Source organism: Aspergillus fumigatus, chromosome 2 (genome assembly GCF_000002655.1).
Source record: "Aspergillus fumigatus Af293 chromosome 2, whole genome shotgun sequence".
Classification (NCBI taxonomy): domain Eukaryota; kingdom Fungi; phylum Ascomycota; class Eurotiomycetes; order Eurotiales; family Aspergillaceae; genus Aspergillus; species Aspergillus fumigatus.
The window spans coordinates 3,183,031-3,199,463 of record NC_007195.1 but is presented as its reverse complement, the minus strand read 5'-3'; the positions used below and the strand labels follow the sequence as shown (position 1 = coordinate 3,199,463).

The 16,433-nt window shown below is 50.6% G+C and overlaps 6 protein-coding genes across 6 annotated transcripts; 3 read left to right on the top strand and 3 right to left on the bottom strand.

The window, feature by feature from the left end:
* Positions 1–9: 9 nt before the first annotated feature.
* Positions 10–1,487, top strand: dph1 (2-(3-amino-3-carboxypropyl)histidine synthase; the record flags this gene model as incomplete). Its single annotated transcript, XM_750483.2, has 2 exons — positions 10–256; positions 328–1,487. Exons 1-2 carry the CDS (start codon positions 79–81, stop codon positions 1,485–1,487), a joined length of 1,338 nt encoding a protein of 445 aa, XP_755576.1. The 5' UTR covers positions 10–78.
* A 293-nt stretch (positions 1,488–1,780) lies between these two features.
* On the bottom strand, positions 1,781–4,531 carry AFUA_2G12430 (uncharacterized protein; the record flags this gene model as incomplete). The annotated part of the gene is made up of 1 exon (XM_750482.1): positions 1,781–4,531. The coding sequence occupies one exon, from the start codon at positions 4,529–4,531 to the stop codon at positions 1,781–1,783; it is 2,751 nt and encodes a 916-aa protein (XP_755575.1).
* A 1,327-nt stretch (positions 4,532–5,858) lies between these two features.
* Positions 5,859–7,800, top strand: AFUA_2G12420 (uncharacterized protein). The gene is made up of 4 exons (XM_077804172.1): positions 5,859–6,545; positions 6,609–6,698; positions 6,770–6,933; positions 7,010–7,800. Exons 1-4 carry the CDS (start codon positions 6,499–6,501, stop codon positions 7,105–7,107), a joined length of 399 nt encoding a protein of 132 aa, XP_077660334.1. The 5' UTR covers positions 5,859–6,498; the 3' UTR covers positions 7,108–7,800.
* Positions 7,801–8,508: 708 nt separating this feature from the next.
* On the top strand, positions 8,509–12,549 carry AFUA_2G12410 (uncharacterized protein). The gene is made up of 9 exons (XM_077804171.1): positions 8,509–8,940; positions 9,023–9,038; positions 9,129–9,151; positions 9,212–9,329; positions 9,392–9,491; positions 9,550–10,996; positions 11,046–11,142; positions 11,196–11,981; positions 12,043–12,549. Exons 1-9 carry the CDS (start codon positions 8,817–8,819, stop codon positions 12,407–12,409), a joined length of 3,078 nt encoding a protein of 1,025 aa, XP_077660333.1. The 5' UTR covers positions 8,509–8,816; the 3' UTR covers positions 12,410–12,549.
* A 193-nt stretch (positions 12,550–12,742) lies between these two features.
* AFUA_2G12400 (F1F0 ATP synthase subunit 5) lies at positions 12,743–14,171 on the bottom strand. Its single transcript, XM_750479.2, has 4 exons — positions 13,896–14,171; positions 13,395–13,709; positions 13,244–13,333; positions 12,743–13,185 (listed from the first exon to the last, which is right to left on the bottom strand). Exons 1-4 carry the CDS (start codon positions 14,058–14,060, stop codon positions 13,072–13,074), a joined length of 684 nt encoding a protein of 227 aa, XP_755572.1. The 5' UTR covers positions 14,061–14,171; the 3' UTR covers positions 12,743–13,071.
* A 105-nt stretch (positions 14,172–14,276) lies between these two features.
* Positions 14,277–16,154, bottom strand: AFUA_2G12390 (Mob1/phocein family protein). The gene is made up of 6 exons (XM_750478.2): positions 16,076–16,154; positions 15,831–15,988; positions 15,191–15,751; positions 15,020–15,113; positions 14,824–14,957; positions 14,277–14,760 (listed from the first exon to the last, which is right to left on the bottom strand). Exons 3-6 carry the CDS (start codon positions 15,591–15,593, stop codon positions 14,519–14,521), a joined length of 873 nt encoding a protein of 290 aa, XP_755571.1. The 5' UTR covers positions 15,594–15,751; positions 15,831–15,988; positions 16,076–16,154; the 3' UTR covers positions 14,277–14,518.
* Between the last annotated feature and the right edge of the window lie 279 nt (positions 16,155–16,433).

Here is a 16,433-nt window from a genome sequence, read left to right as displayed (position 1 = left end):
TGTGGTCCATCTTAGTCAGGATGGGAAAAGAAAACCAGAACCATCCCACTTTGAAACGAGCACAATTGACGGTCCGTCATGACAGAGCCATTGCTGTCTTCTGCTGCCCCAGAAATGAAGATGGAAGAGACTTCATCGTCTAGTAATCTTCGGCAACCAAAGAAGAGATTTGTCGGAAGACGTACAGCAGATGCGCATGCACAGAAAGATGCCTCTATAAGTTCAAAAGATGTCGAATCCACAAGCGTTCAACGAGGTGCGTGACCGGTTTTCTGTTTTTGTACCGATTCGAACTTGCGAACATAGGCTCATGATGCTTCCTGACAGTCGCGCCACGAAGAAACCCAAGAACACTGAATCAAGTCCCGCCCGAGATCCTGGATGACCCTGAAATCCAGGCCGCGATTGAACTTCTGCCCAAGAATTACTCATTTGAGATTCCCAAGACGATCCATCGGATACGGACTTCGGGCGCCAAACGTGTTGCTCTACAGTTTCCAGAGGGCTTACTCATATTCGCTACCACGATATCCGATATCCTAACCCAGTTTTGCCCGGGGACAGAGACTTTGATAATGGGCGATGTCACCTACGGCGCCTGCTGTATTGACGACTATACCGCTCGTGCTCTAGGATGCGATCTGCTGGTCCACTATGCGCACAGCTGCCTCATCCCCGTTGATGTGACCCAAATCAAAACGCTGTATATCTTCGTCGACATCAGCATCGACACCTCTCATTTGATTGCTACGTTAGAACGCAACTTCCAGCCAGGAAAGACCATCGCAACCGTCGGCACGATCCAATTCAACGCAACACTTCACGGCCTCAAACCCGTGCTTGAACGCGCCGGATTCAAAGTCGTCATCCCGCAAATCGCACCGCTGTCCAAAGGCGAGATCCTAGGCTGTACCTCACCGCAACTCTCCCCCACCGAGATCGATATCCTCCTCTACCTCGGTGATGGCCGCTTCCACCTCGAATCCGCCATGATTCACAACCCTACCATCCCTGCATACCGCTACGACCCGTACTCCCGCACTCTCTCCCGCGAGACCTACTCCCACGACGAGATGCATGCCCTCCGCCGAGACGCCATCAACACTGCCAAATCAGCCAAAAAATGGGGCATCATCCTAGGCTCGCTCGGCCGGCAAGGAAACCCGAACACCATGGCCATGATCGAGAACCACCTCAACGAGCGTGGTATCCCCTTCGTCAACTTGCTTCTTAGCGAGATCTTTCCCGGAAAGTTGGCGTCCATGTCGGATGTCGAATGCTGGGTGCAGATCGCTTGCCCCAGGTTGAGTATCGATTGGGGCTATGCATTCCCGCGACCGCTTCTGACGCCCTATGAGGCGTTGATTGCGTTGGGTGTGAGGGAGCACTGGGATAGCGCGAACAGCGGTGTATATCCAATGGATTTCTATGCTAAAGAGGGACTAGGGAGAACAAAGCCTCAGCAAGCTTTACAGGGGGCTGCTTGATAGTCAGTTTCCGTCCACGAAAGAAAAAGAGGTTACGATATCCAAAAAGATGATCTTCATGAGAAACAAGAAGACTGAAATGTTGTGCCGAATGCCCAGACGTCTTGACAATAATGCTTCGTGGAATCGTTCGTATTTCCTTTAGATTGATTTCATGATGCCTTCGGCTGGCTTGTAACAGCGCTCTGGCAAAAATATTCTACACATACAAGATGGCCTTTCTGGTGAAGGCTGGTCTCTTCCCGCTAATCATACATTTCGTCCATTAACTTTCAATTCGTTCCAACAACATGTCATGGCCCCTTGACTTCATCTGCGCTATCCGTGTTCAAATCGCTCGTGCTACCTCTTCGAAGGGATAAGATGCTCTTGCTCGCTAGTTCGTCAGCAGTGCGTTCCGCCGCCCGCCATCTCGTTACCGCTTGCTCGACATCTTCGAACATCTCCAGAGTGTCTTTGATGATGCCTCCTTCATCCGGTTCGGGAACTTGCGTGCTCTCTCGCGACCCACCATCGCTGATCATGGGGAAGGCAGGTCCGAACCCACGTTGCGGAATGGGATTGAACATGACGGCGTTAGCGAACATGCGAATCAATTCTTTCTCCAACTGTGCCGAGTTGACTATGGCCTTAGGAGGAATCACGTCTTCAGTCTTTGGAAGCACTAGAACAGCGTTCTTGGACGTCGTGCCTGCATTGGGAGCCGGGGACTCTCCATCTGCAGCGGGCGTGCTGGCAGCTTCCGTAGCTGCAGCCACAGCTCTACTGCCTTGATGGATGGACGACTTAATGGATTTCAAGTCTTGCGGTCGATATATGAGATCTCTATACCCAGGTGCATCTCGTTCTGCCAGCGGCTTTGCAAATATTGAGGCATGCTTATGCATGGTCACATCATTCATAATAGGTGCCCCGGTTCTAGGAAAGTTACGCGGACACAACACGAACGATGCAGACTGTGTCGATTCCGGCCGGATAGGCTCAGTTGGTACTGGCTCTGGCTCTGGAGCGTCACTGATACCCCGCTTGCGTTTCGGCCTTCCTCGTCCTGGACGTTCTTCGGTCTGAGGCAAGGCCGCAGCGCCTTTTCGGGCTCCACTGGCACGACCCTCTAATTCTGGCGGCTCTTGGATATTAGTCGGTGTACCTGGCAACTCATGCTTGATTTTTTCAAGAGGCACGTTTCCAACCTCAGCAACAGATTCCTCATCGCGAGATACTACGGACCTTCCGCGGCTTCTTGAGGAGGTCGTGCTTCGATCCCGTTTCTTCGCAGCAGCAGACCCTGTGGCTTTTTCTACCTTGGGTTTCAGCCGCCCTTTAAGTTCCAAATCTTGCGGCAGGCTGGGTTCCTGGATTGTTCGCGCCCCCTTTTCTTCAACAGCTCTGCGTTTGTTCTGTCGGCTTTCTGTTTCTTCTAGAAGTGGCTCAGGAAACTCAATTGGCGATGGGGCCCTTTCGCTGATAGGGCTGACGTCCTCTGGCCGAGGCCGAATCGGTGATCTAGGCGACGGAGGAATGCTTAGGCGAGGTGTCTTCTTCCAAGGTGTAGAAGATCTCGTATCGGCAGAGAGCTGAGGGCGATGGACATTTTGCGCTTCCGAAAACAATCCTTGCGCTGCTCCTACAGGCGTCTGGTAACCCCGGGCATGGCCATTGACAGCCGTTGATACAATCGGTGCCGAACCAGGCCCTGGAGTAGGAGGTACAGGCGTTCGGGGAGTAGCTTGAAATGGTTTCTCAGGCTCGGGTTTCGGTGCGTGTTGGAGAGGGTTGGTGGATGTTCTTTCCACCATGGCACTCTTATCTGCCAAGGGCGGTGGCTGCGGGGTCTGTGGTGGCTGATGTAAGGGCCACTGCTGAACTATTGGCTGGGGTGTAGGAGGTTGAGGTGCTGAGACAGATGTGGCACCTAGAGCACCCTTCTTCTCTACAGGTCTGGCTGCTGGAGATGGTGATGGAGCAGGAGCAGGAACAGGAGTAGGTTTGTGAACGTCATGCTGAGCTTGCAAGGACACGGCAGTAAAAGTTGGCAAATTGCCCAAACTCGGACTTGGGGCAGCGGCGGGCTGCTGCGAATGTACAGCAGGTCCATTCTTTGCCTTTTGCGCCAAAGACGCTGTCGGGGGCACGTTGGCTTGTGCTTGTTGAACTGCCGAGGGTGCATGACCATCATCCGGCTGCGGCTGCGGTTGCGGTTGCTGCTGCTGCTGCTGCGGTCGGGGCTGTTCTTGATGCGGTTGAGCTGGCGGTTGAGTGGATAGCACCTGGGGTTGTTGTGTCGCTGCGGCCGATACCGACGGCCCGGTCGGTTGCGCTAGCTCTTCTCGCGTTGAAGAGGGTAAAATATCGTTGCGCGGCGATTCCTGCTCGATTTGCTTGACCTTGGAATCCAACGGTGGCTGGACTGCGGGCCGGCTGGGTTCCTGCCGAAGTTGCTGAGCGGGCCTCTCCTCCTTGACATCCAAGTCCATGGGCTCCGGCGCAAAGTCTTTTTTTGTTTGTGGTCCTCGTACTGTAGATGCCTGTACAGACGTCGGCACAGGTGCTGACTGTGAGGGATTCTGCCGCTCCTCCTTCTGTAGCCTTTCAATTTCATCACTGATTTCTTTATATCTCCTCTCCTCATTCCGGATCTCTCTAGTCGCGAGTTCCTTGTATCTGGCATATAGATGAGACACTAACTCCGGAAGAAAGCTAGCATGGCTTCTTCCATTATCGACTAACACCTCCGGACGTGGACTCGCGATCTTACGTTTCAGGGGGTTAGTGGGTTGAGCGCCTTCGGGATGTACACCGTTTTGTTCGGGAAGTGAGACGGCTCTGGCGCCATCTAGTCCTTCTCGCATCAAGGTCGTGTACAATTCCTCGAGAGCCTCCGGGCTGAGCCTGTCCGCATTAAATGCGACATTCTCGCGAACGAACGTATTGTTGCGTAGAATATCGGAGATGGATGCGAAGTTGATAGGACGGGTACCCAAGGTGGCGAGAGACTGGAAGAAGAGGAGAGATTCAAAAGGAGTGTAAGCCGACAGAGGAGGCATCCCCCATTGCCCGTTTAGTCGGCCACTGGGGGGGAAAGATTTAGAGATGGGGGCCACGGTGATGGACGATGTCGGCGGTTGGCCCGATGGACCCAGATCCTTCGAATTAACCACAATTGGTGCGGCTAGCGGTTTAGACCATCAGTGCAGAAAAGCGCAGGGAGAAAAATCTTGAAAGGGAGACAAGTGTCCAAAAACCGACAAAAACGGCCCAGTAAGAATAGGGGCGGAAATAATGCTTTAGGATTAGAGAAAAGTTAACTTGAAAGGTTTGTATTTGATGAAAAGGACATATATTTGATGGATTGAGAATATGGTGATGAAACGTTGCTGGGTGCAGAGGGATGAGCTACTGCTATGACAAGACTGCTCTCTGGTGGTCTCTCTGCTTCCTTCCACAGAGGGAAAATTTGACCAAGGACGCCGACCGCCCAGCAGAGGGACTAGATCACGTGAGTCAATTTGACTGATCGACAATGCCCAAAACTAGTATGTGGAACCCTTGGTATGCAATGCTTTATTAATGTAATCACTTTACGATACGACCTCCTGTGCCTGCTTCCAGGGGTCTATTTCAGACGAAGCATCTTGGAGATGACACTACTTTTATCTTGCAGCATGACGACAGATCGCTTATTATAATATTATCTATGTCTATAGTTTGCGAGGTGTTAAAGGTCCAGCCATCAGCCATCAGCCATATTGATGCTGGAGGATGAGAATCACTGATTGGAGTCACACATTGGCATGCTAGTCGAGAATTTAAACTTTCAGTCTTACCGGGCAGCCATTCAAAGGACTCAGAGATGCTTTGACCACCGGCGAGTAGATTATTACCGACCAGGAAAAGAAATAGGGGCTGAGATACCAATGGAGAACCTTGCCTCAATTACAGCTGGGAAGTTTACCTGGGGTATCATTGTATGACGTCTGCCACTGGGACTTTCATATGGCGGATTGATAGACATGCTACGACTTTACTGACTATTACGAAGGAACATACCTTAAAACATAGTACCCCACATCGTCAGGGGCTTCTCTCGACTAGGCAACTCATAGAGTCAGCCCGGGTAGTAAAGTAAGTTCAGAACCCCCTTTCTCGAAGCTCCTTGTCCAAGTGTTGGAAGCTGATAGTGGCATCGCAGTGCGCGCTTCCCAAGTTGGGTAGATGGCCGATAGAGTAACGACAGGATTCTCGTCTCATTGAACCTGTGGCATCTCCAAACATGAGAAGGTCAGGAACGGAGTGTAAACAAAGGCAGTTCCTGCAGTAGTGGATGGTGGACACCAAAATGGAGCTTTTAATCTCCCCATAAGTTTAGATTCCACGACCTTTTGTATGGAGAAATATCCAATTACTGTAGACACGAAAGAAAAGGAGACAGTAGACGGCCCAACCACAAACTGTTGCGCAACTTACTAAGTACTACTGATCAACCTGTTACTATCGGTTATTATTTTTTTATCTTCTCCTCCCTTTCTCATCGATTCTGCTGTAGTCTTTGGCACTCCTGCTGCGACAGCCAAACACCTGCTTGTTGCGCCTTGCAAGTCTCTGACTGTGCACTGTCACGCTGATAGCCTCCTCGTTGCTGCTCTTCTGGTCAGTTCCCAAACGGTTCCTCCCCTTGTGGTCTATAGGAGGGCAGCATATCCAGCAATCGGTCCCGTCCGTCCATCAAGCTTTATCATAGATTCTCAGCCGGTTCCTGGTCTCATGCTACTATATTAATCTCCCCTTAGTTCTTATCACTTTTATTTTTAATTACCCTTTTGCCTGATAGACCAAGCACATTAACCCACTCCTTCCCCCTCCTGACCCACGCTCAAACACCCATCTTCTCCTTAACGGGACAAAGACAACCAACCGCTCTGACAACGTCTATACTCCTTATCTTTCTCAACCAAATCGTACTTCCGTACCGCATTTGATCTCAGATAACCGACACTGTTGACACTAGGGCAAGATGTCGGACATGGAGCAGGAATGGAAACCAAAGGGTCGCCCACAGTCGTTCGTCTTTCCGTTTGCGCCCTCTCCGATATCAGAACGTTGGCGTTGACCAATACATGGCAGGACCATGGCTCAGGCCTTTTCCTCAACGCTGGATAGCGTCTTCGCACTGGATTCGGAGGTGGATCACCTTTCGCAGACTATAGATCAGAAGTAAGTTCTCGCTAGAGGCGTTTCACTGTATGAAGAGGTAGTTGGGTTGACCAATGGTCCTGGCACCTCAGGAGATTCCAAATGATCATACAAACGAGAGAGCTGGAGGAACTGCAGGCCAAGATCCGCGAGACTGAGCGACGTCTGAAAGCTCGTCAATCGCTCATCATGGATGGAAACGGCTCGGGAAACAGCGCAGGCGCATCGAAGGTGGAGAACGAATATCGGACAGCAGGTAAGGAAACCGAAACTGGCGGTCGCCTATCGGTATGTGTATGAGTGCGGCTTACAAGGTCTCGTCCGAAACATAGAGTCCTCCGCTTCGACCGCGACATCTCCCACAGATTCAGCGGGGCAGTACTCCAGCAGTGACGAGCAGCGAGAGCAAGACCGGAACGGCAACTCGTGATCGATCTTCGCGGAATCAAGACTGGCCTTGTCCAGTTTGTATGGCTAACGAATGCGGTTTCAGTGAAATGAATTTACTCTTTTCTTCACCACCTTCCAACAGACATGGTTGAGAGCATCGAGTTTGCTGGACTTCTCTCCCCATTCTTATCGTCTTCCAGCGACACGTATCCCGAATCACCAGCGATGTCGGAACGGCTTTTGTTCAGATTTTGCCATGAGGTTGCGATGAGCATCGCAGCCAGTGGCATACTTGGTCAAATCCGTGCATGTATATGCCGTGCGGCAATCCTCTTCACCTGGAGACTGGTGTTCACTTGTTGTGGCATACAATGTGTTTATCGTTTACTACCACTTAATCATAATTTTTGTCATGCTGAGAAGACATCTTTCTTTGCAATCCTTAACAGGTGTCGACTTGCAAATGTTGTTTACTAAATAGATGATGGGGGAGGAATAGTGAGTCTCGGTTTCAACGTTCTTCTTAGGGGCATGAACAGGCGAAGGGTCCGTTGCGCTTTTAGAGCACTTTCTCGATGGGCGTTCAATCAGTCTGCCACTGTCTAGTAAAGCAATTCTTATTCGGCTGTTGACACGCAGGAATCTAAGGTACTTTAGACTTCTGCTGGGACTCGAGAGCGAACAGCTGATAGTAATCTCCAACACAAAGCATATAATCAACATGAGATTTGCTTATCACAAAATGTGGCATTTATTAACTCTGTACATCTGACTCATTCCTTTATTGAGTCGCTTGCCACCCAGCATGTCCACTCTCAGCGACGAAAAAAAAAATTGGTAGGGGTACGCCACTTCCTTGATTCTTTTCCTTGCAGCCAAACTCGTGCTTTCTGAATAGAAGGCTGCTGGAGAGCTTTGCATCGTTTAGCATGATATAATGCTCTTGTGGAACATTTTCACTCCCACAAAAATACCCAAGTTAGACGGCTACATTCTGTAGTCCTACCAATCATCCAATGGATGTAATGCAGTGGAAGGGGCGTTAGGCTCTTCCATTTAATATCACTCAAAGGTTCTAGATGCAGGGGGATTCTGATACTGGTATCCCTGTTAGATACATGTAGCTAGCTTTTCCATCAGGCATTTGACCCCCAATACCGGTTGGTTCTACGCTATCAACGAAGTCGATTCGAGATGACGGAGTTGAATATTTAGTCATATCTACTTCGAATCATTAACAATTAAGCACCACCATATCAAGCTAACGCTGCATGCATTTCCCTAATCTGCTTGAGCATCGATGATGTCAGATCTGGCCCTTACCTGTACCCCTCTGAATGCTCCACCTTTACAGCTAACAAACCTTGGAAACCCCCAGCAGTCCAGAAAGATGCACCGGGCGACGAGTCCAGACTACCCTAGCTATCAATTTCTGATAAGCCGCTGTGGTCATCGGGCAAATCAGGTTCTGTCCGTCCCTCAGTTATTGTCAATCTGTCTTGCTGAACTGTACGTGCAGCCTAGAAAAGAGTACCTAGAGGTCTCCCACATCCAACGTAGCTACACCCTGGGTCAAGGAACAGAGCTTGCCCTTTCGGCTAGTTCTTGGTAGTGGTGTATTATTATTATTATTATCTGGCGTGCCCGCACACTCGCTCTTCAACCTTTTTCTCTTCTGTCTCAATCACTCACGTTTTTTCCCTTCTCTCCATAAGTTTTCCGGAGTATCGGTCTCCGGTTTATCTAACGATGGTTTTGATTGACAAGCAAGAGTACCTCACCCAGGAGGAACAGCGTCTCAAGGAAGATCGTGAACGGACCAGATACTGGAAGAAATGGGGTCCTTATGTCGCAGAGAGACAATGGGCCACAGGTGAGTCCTCTCTCTATTCATGAGTTGCTTCAAGTGGCGTCACTGGTAATTCGGAACTTGTCCGCTGATCATCCGCCTGCAGTCCGAGAGGATTATTCGTAAGTGCTTCGCTTTTTTCAGAGTCTTGGACATTATGTTTATTGCGTCCAATGCAATGCTTTGTTTTACAATTACTGACGAGTTATCAGTGAAAATGGAGACGCGTGGAGTTGTAAGTCCATCTTATCCACATGTGATGCGCGGGGCTGATCGACGTATCTGTTACGGTTAGATTTCTCCTACGATCACTCCCGGTCAAGAACATATCGGTGGGGCGAGGATGGAATTGCTGGTGTCTCGGATACTCATGGCTTAGAAAATATCGCTTTTGCCTTTTGGAATGAGAAAGAGTATGCCTACGCTTTTCTGGATATGCAATCTGAGCGGAGCTCTGACATTGACTGTTGAATAGCGACTTCTTGAAAGAGCGCCTGTTTGGATTGTCGAATCCCCAGGGAAATCATGGTGAGAGCATCAAGGAAGCTCACTTTCACCTGGATAATACCCCAACCGTAAGGGACTCCCTGTCCACTGCTTAACTATCTGTCGCATTGACATGCGCGTGTCTAGCACTCGTACATGAAATTCCTCTACAAGTACCCTCAGAAGAAATTCCCCTACCAGGATTTGATTGATGAGAATGCGCGGCGTTCAAGACAGGACCGTGAATATCAGCTTCTCGACACCGGTGCATTCGAGGATAACCGCTATTGGGATATCTTCATTGAGACAGCCAAGGAGGGAGACGATGAGGAGGAACTCATGTTCCGTGTCATCGCTTACAACAGAGGCCCGGAACCCGCTCCGTTGCACATAGTCCCTCATGTCTGGTTCCGGAACACCTGGTCTTGGGGGTATGAGAACGAGAAGGAAAAACCTCTAATCGAGAAGGTGTCGCCGCTTACAGCAAAGACCGCTCATAAGAAGCTAGGAGAGCGATACGTACGATTCTCGCCGTCTCCAGCTGTCGGCAATAGCCAGGAGGACGTCATGCCTCGTATGCTGTTCACAGAGAACGAGACGAACAACGAACTTCTGTGGGGCACTAAGAACGACCAGCCCTACGTTAAGGATGCCTTCCATCGCCATATCGTCAACGAAGAGAAGAATGCCGTTAACCCTGCCAACAAGGGAACAAAGTTCGCTGCTTGGTATGCCTTTGATGAGGGAGACGGCATCCCTCCAGGCGAGTGCGCAGTCGTCCGCTTCAGGTTCTCCCGCAAGAACGAGCAATTCATCGACGAGGAAGTGCTGGATGATACAATCGAGCAGCGAAGGGCAGAAGCTGACGATTTTTACTACCGAATCAGCCCTCTTCCGATGAGTGACGATCTGCGTAATGTCCAAAGACAGGCATTCGCGGGCATGATGTGGACGAAACAATTCTACCACTTCATTTGGGACCAATGGGCGAATGGAGATCCCGGAATGATACCACCACCCCCAGGAAGGAAGCATGTGCGCAATCAGCAATGGAAGCATCTATACATTGATGACATTCTGTCTATGCCGGACTCTTGGGAATATCCCTTTTTCGCAGCTTGGGATACGGCTTTCCACTGCATCCCGCTGGCGATGATCGATCCGGATTTCGCGAAGAAGCAGCTGGACCTGCTTACTCGTGAATGGTATATGCACCCGAATGGCCAGCTCGCGGCTTATGAATGGAACTTTGGGGATGTTAACCCTCCTGTCCATGCATGGGCCGTCTTCAGAACGTTTAAGATTGAACGGAAGATGTACGGCCGGCAGGACCTTGACTTCCTGGAGCGCGTCTTCCAGAAGCTGTTACTGAACTTTACCTGGTGGGTCAACCGCAAAGACTCAGAAGGTAAAAATGTTTTCGAGGGCGGTTTCCTGGGGTTGGATAATATTGGATTGTTCAACCGTTCTGAGCCTCTTCCGACTGGAGGTGTCTTGGAACAAGCGGACAGTACTGGTTGGATGGCCTTCTATTGTCTATGTATGCTCAATATAGCTCTTGAATTGGCTAAGCATCGCCGAACTTACGAAGACAGTGAGTCAACATTCTACTAGGCCACAGACTTCTCACTAACTGAAGCTAGTTGCGTCCAAATTTTTTGAGCACTTCCTTCTCATTAGTGATGCAATGACTTTCAAGTCAGGAGGCAAGGAATCCTCCCTGTGGAACGAAGAAGATGGGTATGTGTCATGCGACAGTCACGGGTGGTGGACTAGCAGCTGATCCGTCACAGCTTTTACTACGATGCGATTTCTTACGGCGAGCCATGGACACAACAGCTCCCCGTGAGGTCGCTGGTTGGCTTGATACCTCTGTATGCGGTTCTTACACTCGAACCCGAGCTGATTAACCAATTCCCTTCATTCAAGAGGAGAATGGAGTGGTTCATTGAAAACAGGCAGGATGTCGCAGAAAGGAACATTGCAAGTATGAAACGGCGCGGGAAGGACGACCGCCTCCTCCTGTCGCTGGTGAGTAAGGATCGTCTAGAGAAGATTCTCAAGAGGATGTTGGACGAAACCGAGTTCTTGTCCAAGCACGGTGTCCGGTCGATGTCCAAGTACCATGAGAAACACCCCTATTCCATGGACGTCAATGGCCAGACATTCAGAGTCGGCTATGTGCCAGGTGATTCCGACAGTGGGTTGTTCGGGGGAAACAGCAACTGGCGCGGACCCGTCTGGCTATGTGTCAACTTCTTACTTGTTGAGTCCCTTCTCCGGTTCTACATGTTCTACGGAGATTCTTTCCAGGTGGAGTGTCCCACAGGCTCCGGAGACTACATGCATTTAGGCCACGTTGCCGAGGAGATCCAGCATCGTCTGCAGCACCTCTTCGCTCGCAACGACCAAGGCCGCCGAGCTGTCAACGATGGCTCGGATCTCCTCGATTACGATGAGCACTGGAAGGACTACATGTGGTTTCACGAGTTCTTCGATGGTGACACCGGACGCGGTCTAGGAGCGTCTCACCAATGTGGATGGACTGGCCTCATCGCCAAGGTCATCCACGATACCGGGTAAGTTTATCTTCGGGAGCCTGAAACTCCCATCTATACACACCTCTAACCTTCTCTGCAGAATCAACTGCCGCCTCCCACATACCCCACGCTCCCCCTTCGCTGCCGCATCGCACTACTTCGACGACATCTTCACCCGCTCTGGCCGGCCCCGTTCGAGCCGCAAGCCCAGCTTCCGGCGCTCCTCGACCACTCGCTCCATCGGCAACCGCAGCGATTTCGAATCAACCTTCGCCGGCGCCGAGACTCCCGCCGCAGATATCCTGTCAGAAGACGAGCAGGACCACAGAGTCCCCCGCAACGGAGTAGATGAGCATGTCTCCAATTACGTCGCCAGCCAGCTGCAGCGCGTGAGAAGCTCCGCATCCATCGGGGCTTACGAGGATGAGTTTGAGGCGCAGGCTGACCGTACGCCGAACGGTCATTAGATTTCCTATTCGTGATACATCTTTGTCAGAAGTGGATTAGGGTCAAATCAAAGTACATGCGCATGTTGACGCTGCATCACGTCATTATACATAGTCGATCGGACGAGGTAGCATTGCATTGCATATTGTATCTGATTAGAATCATATACTTGTAAGTTAAGAAGGATCTATCTCGATGAGCCTACACAGATTTGTCAAGCCTATTGGCTTCATACCTATATCCTCATTCCTATATTTGTTTCCATGTGGGAATTGCTCGATTTTCGGTAAAACTGCCACGCACTATACCTGGACATGTGGCACGCTGTTGTGATACATGGCATGTTCCTTAATAGATATACTGGCAGAAATCTCGCGACTGCATGTCGGCTCCTTGAGATTGAACATCTACCAAGATGCGAGGCATAGCATGGATATCTACATGTTTTCACTGCCTCATCCACCTCAGACCCTTCCCTTCATGCTTTCACTAGAAGAATATTAAGAGAGAGAAAGAAAAAGATGAAATGCAAAAATCAAGTGAAAATGAACTCTTATCCTGTCCATTCATTGCTTTCCAGAACTCGAGGATTGTCTCTTGGAAGCCGCGGGGACGACGCGCGACTATAGGACTGTACGATACATGTCAAAGGGGGAAATCAAATTCTAGCCTATTTTATAATCTACAGAGCATCGGTAAGGGCCTTGTTGAGCTTGGCCAGCTTGGACGAGACGCTGAGGTCGATGGTGCGATCGCCGATCTCCACGACGAGGCCGCCGACGATTTCGGGGTTAACCTGTTACACAGACGTTAGCTAGGTGGTCATGAATGATGGAATAGAGCAATGTGCGTACCTTAGTAACGATCTTGAGCTTCTTGCCCTGGCTGAGCTCGTGCTTGGAAACGGCCTTCTCAAGGCGGTTGATGGTCTTGTTGTCGAGTTCCTGGAAGGAAGACGAGTGTAAGCAACAAGTCCGACATGATAACGCAATAGTCAAAACGCACCTGGGCACTGGTGATGGTAACCTCCATCTCACCACGGTGAGCACCCATCAGGGTCTCGAACTTCTGACAGATGCCCTCAAGGAGGCCGAGACGGTTGTTCTCAGCCAGGGTCTGCAGGAAATTCTTGATGATGTCGCCCTTGTCGTTACCGGCGATCTTCTGGAGTTCCTGGATGATCTGCTGCTTGTCGCTGGCGCTGAGGGTGGGGGCAGCGATGATGCTGGTCAGCTTGCGGTCGGCCTTGAAGGTCTGAGCGAGGCTGGAGAGAGCCTTGGACGTCTGGTCGAGAGCGGAGGACTTGGCAGAGGCAGTGTACTATTTATTATAGCTGTTAGTTCACATTCAATGCCCTTTAGGAATTCCCGGATGAACGATATGCATTTTGACGCGATTTGCAGGCGGAGAGAGGGGGGCCGGGTCAACGGAGCGGGAAAAAAACGCAGACTGTGACCAAATCCGCAGAGCATTGAAGGAGAATCCAGGGAGAAATGCGAGCCATACCAGAGCAGTGGCATAGGTTCCATCAACGCCGAAGAGAGCCACGGGGGGCTTGACGTTCTGAGCCGGGGTAGCATAAGTCCTCAAACCGTTGAGAGCGGCAGTGCGAGGGACGGAGAACTGCTGGGTGGCACGCAGGCCAAGACGGGCGACACGAGCAGTGTTCATCGTGGCGGAAATGTCAGAAGACCTCGAAGGGAGGGAGAGTAGAAGGATATAGGACGTGGGAACGTCGTTCGGAGGGGTGCAATGGCCGTTGGTCTGCTGCCGGAGATTCTCTCACGAAGTTGAAGCGACGTCCAACTTCTCCCGGTTCCGGTCACGTGAGTTTCCGCACACGCCGAGAAATGCGGGTTCTCTCCTACGACTGGAAATGAATGAAGTCGAAGACAGATGCAAATAACACGCTGACAGAGGTGCTCTAATTCAATACTAATGCATAATCTTACATTGAAGAAACTCCCTTACTAAAGGATGTATCAGGGACAGAAATGTCTCTGCCAACTCTAGGAAAAGGATCGGAAAGAAATGCAAACACCGTAACGCCCATATTTCCTCGACCTGTCTGCGCCCGAGGAGTATTCCGACCCAGTCATCAATCATGAATCGCATTCCGAGAACAAAAATCAATCACTCCGCAGCATGCTGTCAACGAGGTCTCCAAGAGGACCCCAATAATCCTTACCGGTCGCCAGCCGATGTTCATCAACGAATAGAACATAATGTTTGAAACTGGTATTGAGATGGGGCTCGAGTCCCAAGTGCACAACCACAGGGTAGTGGTGGCAGTAGATGTGTGCATACACCCGATAAAGTCGCTTGAAGATCTGGCGAATCAAACTTGAGAATGCCTTGGGGAAGGGGACTCCTGTTATCCTCGTCAGACTGCCCCATCGTTGTCTTCGAAATCAAGGCAATAGTGGTGTCATACCAAGCCTGCTTGGGAACATTTGTTCATTGTCGATATTACTCTGGACCCAGCTCATCAGATGTTCGATGTACTCTGGCGCGGACATCTTCGTCGGTCGCTTGAAATTCTCCGAGTCTTGCCAGAGATACTCGAACCTGTCGCATCACCCTTGGTCAGCCGCAAGTCTTCGGTTTAATGCCGAAGTAAGAGGACCTACTCATCGGTGGCTTTCATCTCCGGACATGACTGTGGGGAGCAGAACTCGGTGATGGCGCCGTAGAGGAGGTTGATCTGATTGTAAAAGTCGACCACTAATGCGAAAATCCACCTAATTAGCCATCCGCAAATTACACTCGGGGCCCCGCGACAATCCCTCCAGTAGACTTACCATTGACTGCAAGCCACTCATTCAGATCCTCGCCCTCCGGGAGCTTCACAGCCTTTCTCAAGCTCCCGCTCCCCAGCGTCGCCTCTGCAAACTGCCTCAATTGATAACTGCTCGTGCCCTTGGCAGCTGACCGGGGCTTAAACGGCGCCCTGGTTCGCGCATTGCTGGGAGGCGTCAGTCCACACAGATTCTGCTTGAGCGCGCGAACAGCAGGAGACAGGTAAGAAGGTGGCTCCGACAACGGACCACGGAAAGTATGGATGGTGCTGCATGAGATTGACGGGGTGAGGGCGGAGAGAGGGTGTGAAGGCGGGGCAGACGGAGAAGTAGATGAGGAAGAAGGAGAAGGAGAGGGAATAAAAGGTCTAAAGGGCACGAACATGGTGGTGATAAGTGAAGCCATCCTGCCTCTGCTTCTGTGACCTCAAAACACCTCCTTGGAGGTATTCGCTATAAGGGGACAAACGGCGTTTCTTTTGATTTTTCCGGTTTTGGAGGTATGGGCTAGAAAGTCTGAAATGTGATTGATCTGCGTATGTGTTGCTGAGTGCGAAAATGCGCCTACATTCCAATGCCAGAGGGGTTAGCCATCCACCCGTATCGGGTATTTGTTAATCTCTGGAACCTCGATCTCACTAACCGGAAGAATGACGGAAAGCCAATGCTTGGGGAGATTTCGGACGGTCGGTTGAGAGGGAGGGGCAAAACGCGAGGAAATTAAAGTGTCGCGTTTTCAAAGAACGCACCTAGGCACGAAGGGGGCAAGGCTAAAATCTTCAATGCGGACGATGCAGAAAACTGGAAAAAGCAAACAAACAGATTAGCTGCAGGAAACGCGAGGATCAACAAGCAAGCTTAAACCTGAAGATATGACGAGTAGACTACCTAGACCTGGACATGGCCTTCAGCTGGCCACAGGCGGGAAATCCGATCGGATCCCACAAGCGGAGCAGTCTGACAGTCAGGATCCATGGATGCCTCAAGGGAGCAAGACGGAAGGCCCCATTGGTTGCCCCAGTTACCACCTCATCCAAAGGGCTTCACTTCTCTCTGAAACTGTGATGTCAGACTTGGGTATCAAATATGTGCGGTCTATCAAATACTAATTTCGACTTATTTGAGCGTTAATGGAATTCTGAGAGTATATCACGTTGGTGACCGCTACCAATACGAGTATCATAAGAAGACTCTGATGGAACGAATCCCATTCATTTCAAGCGCAATGGGTATGATCAACGCTCAT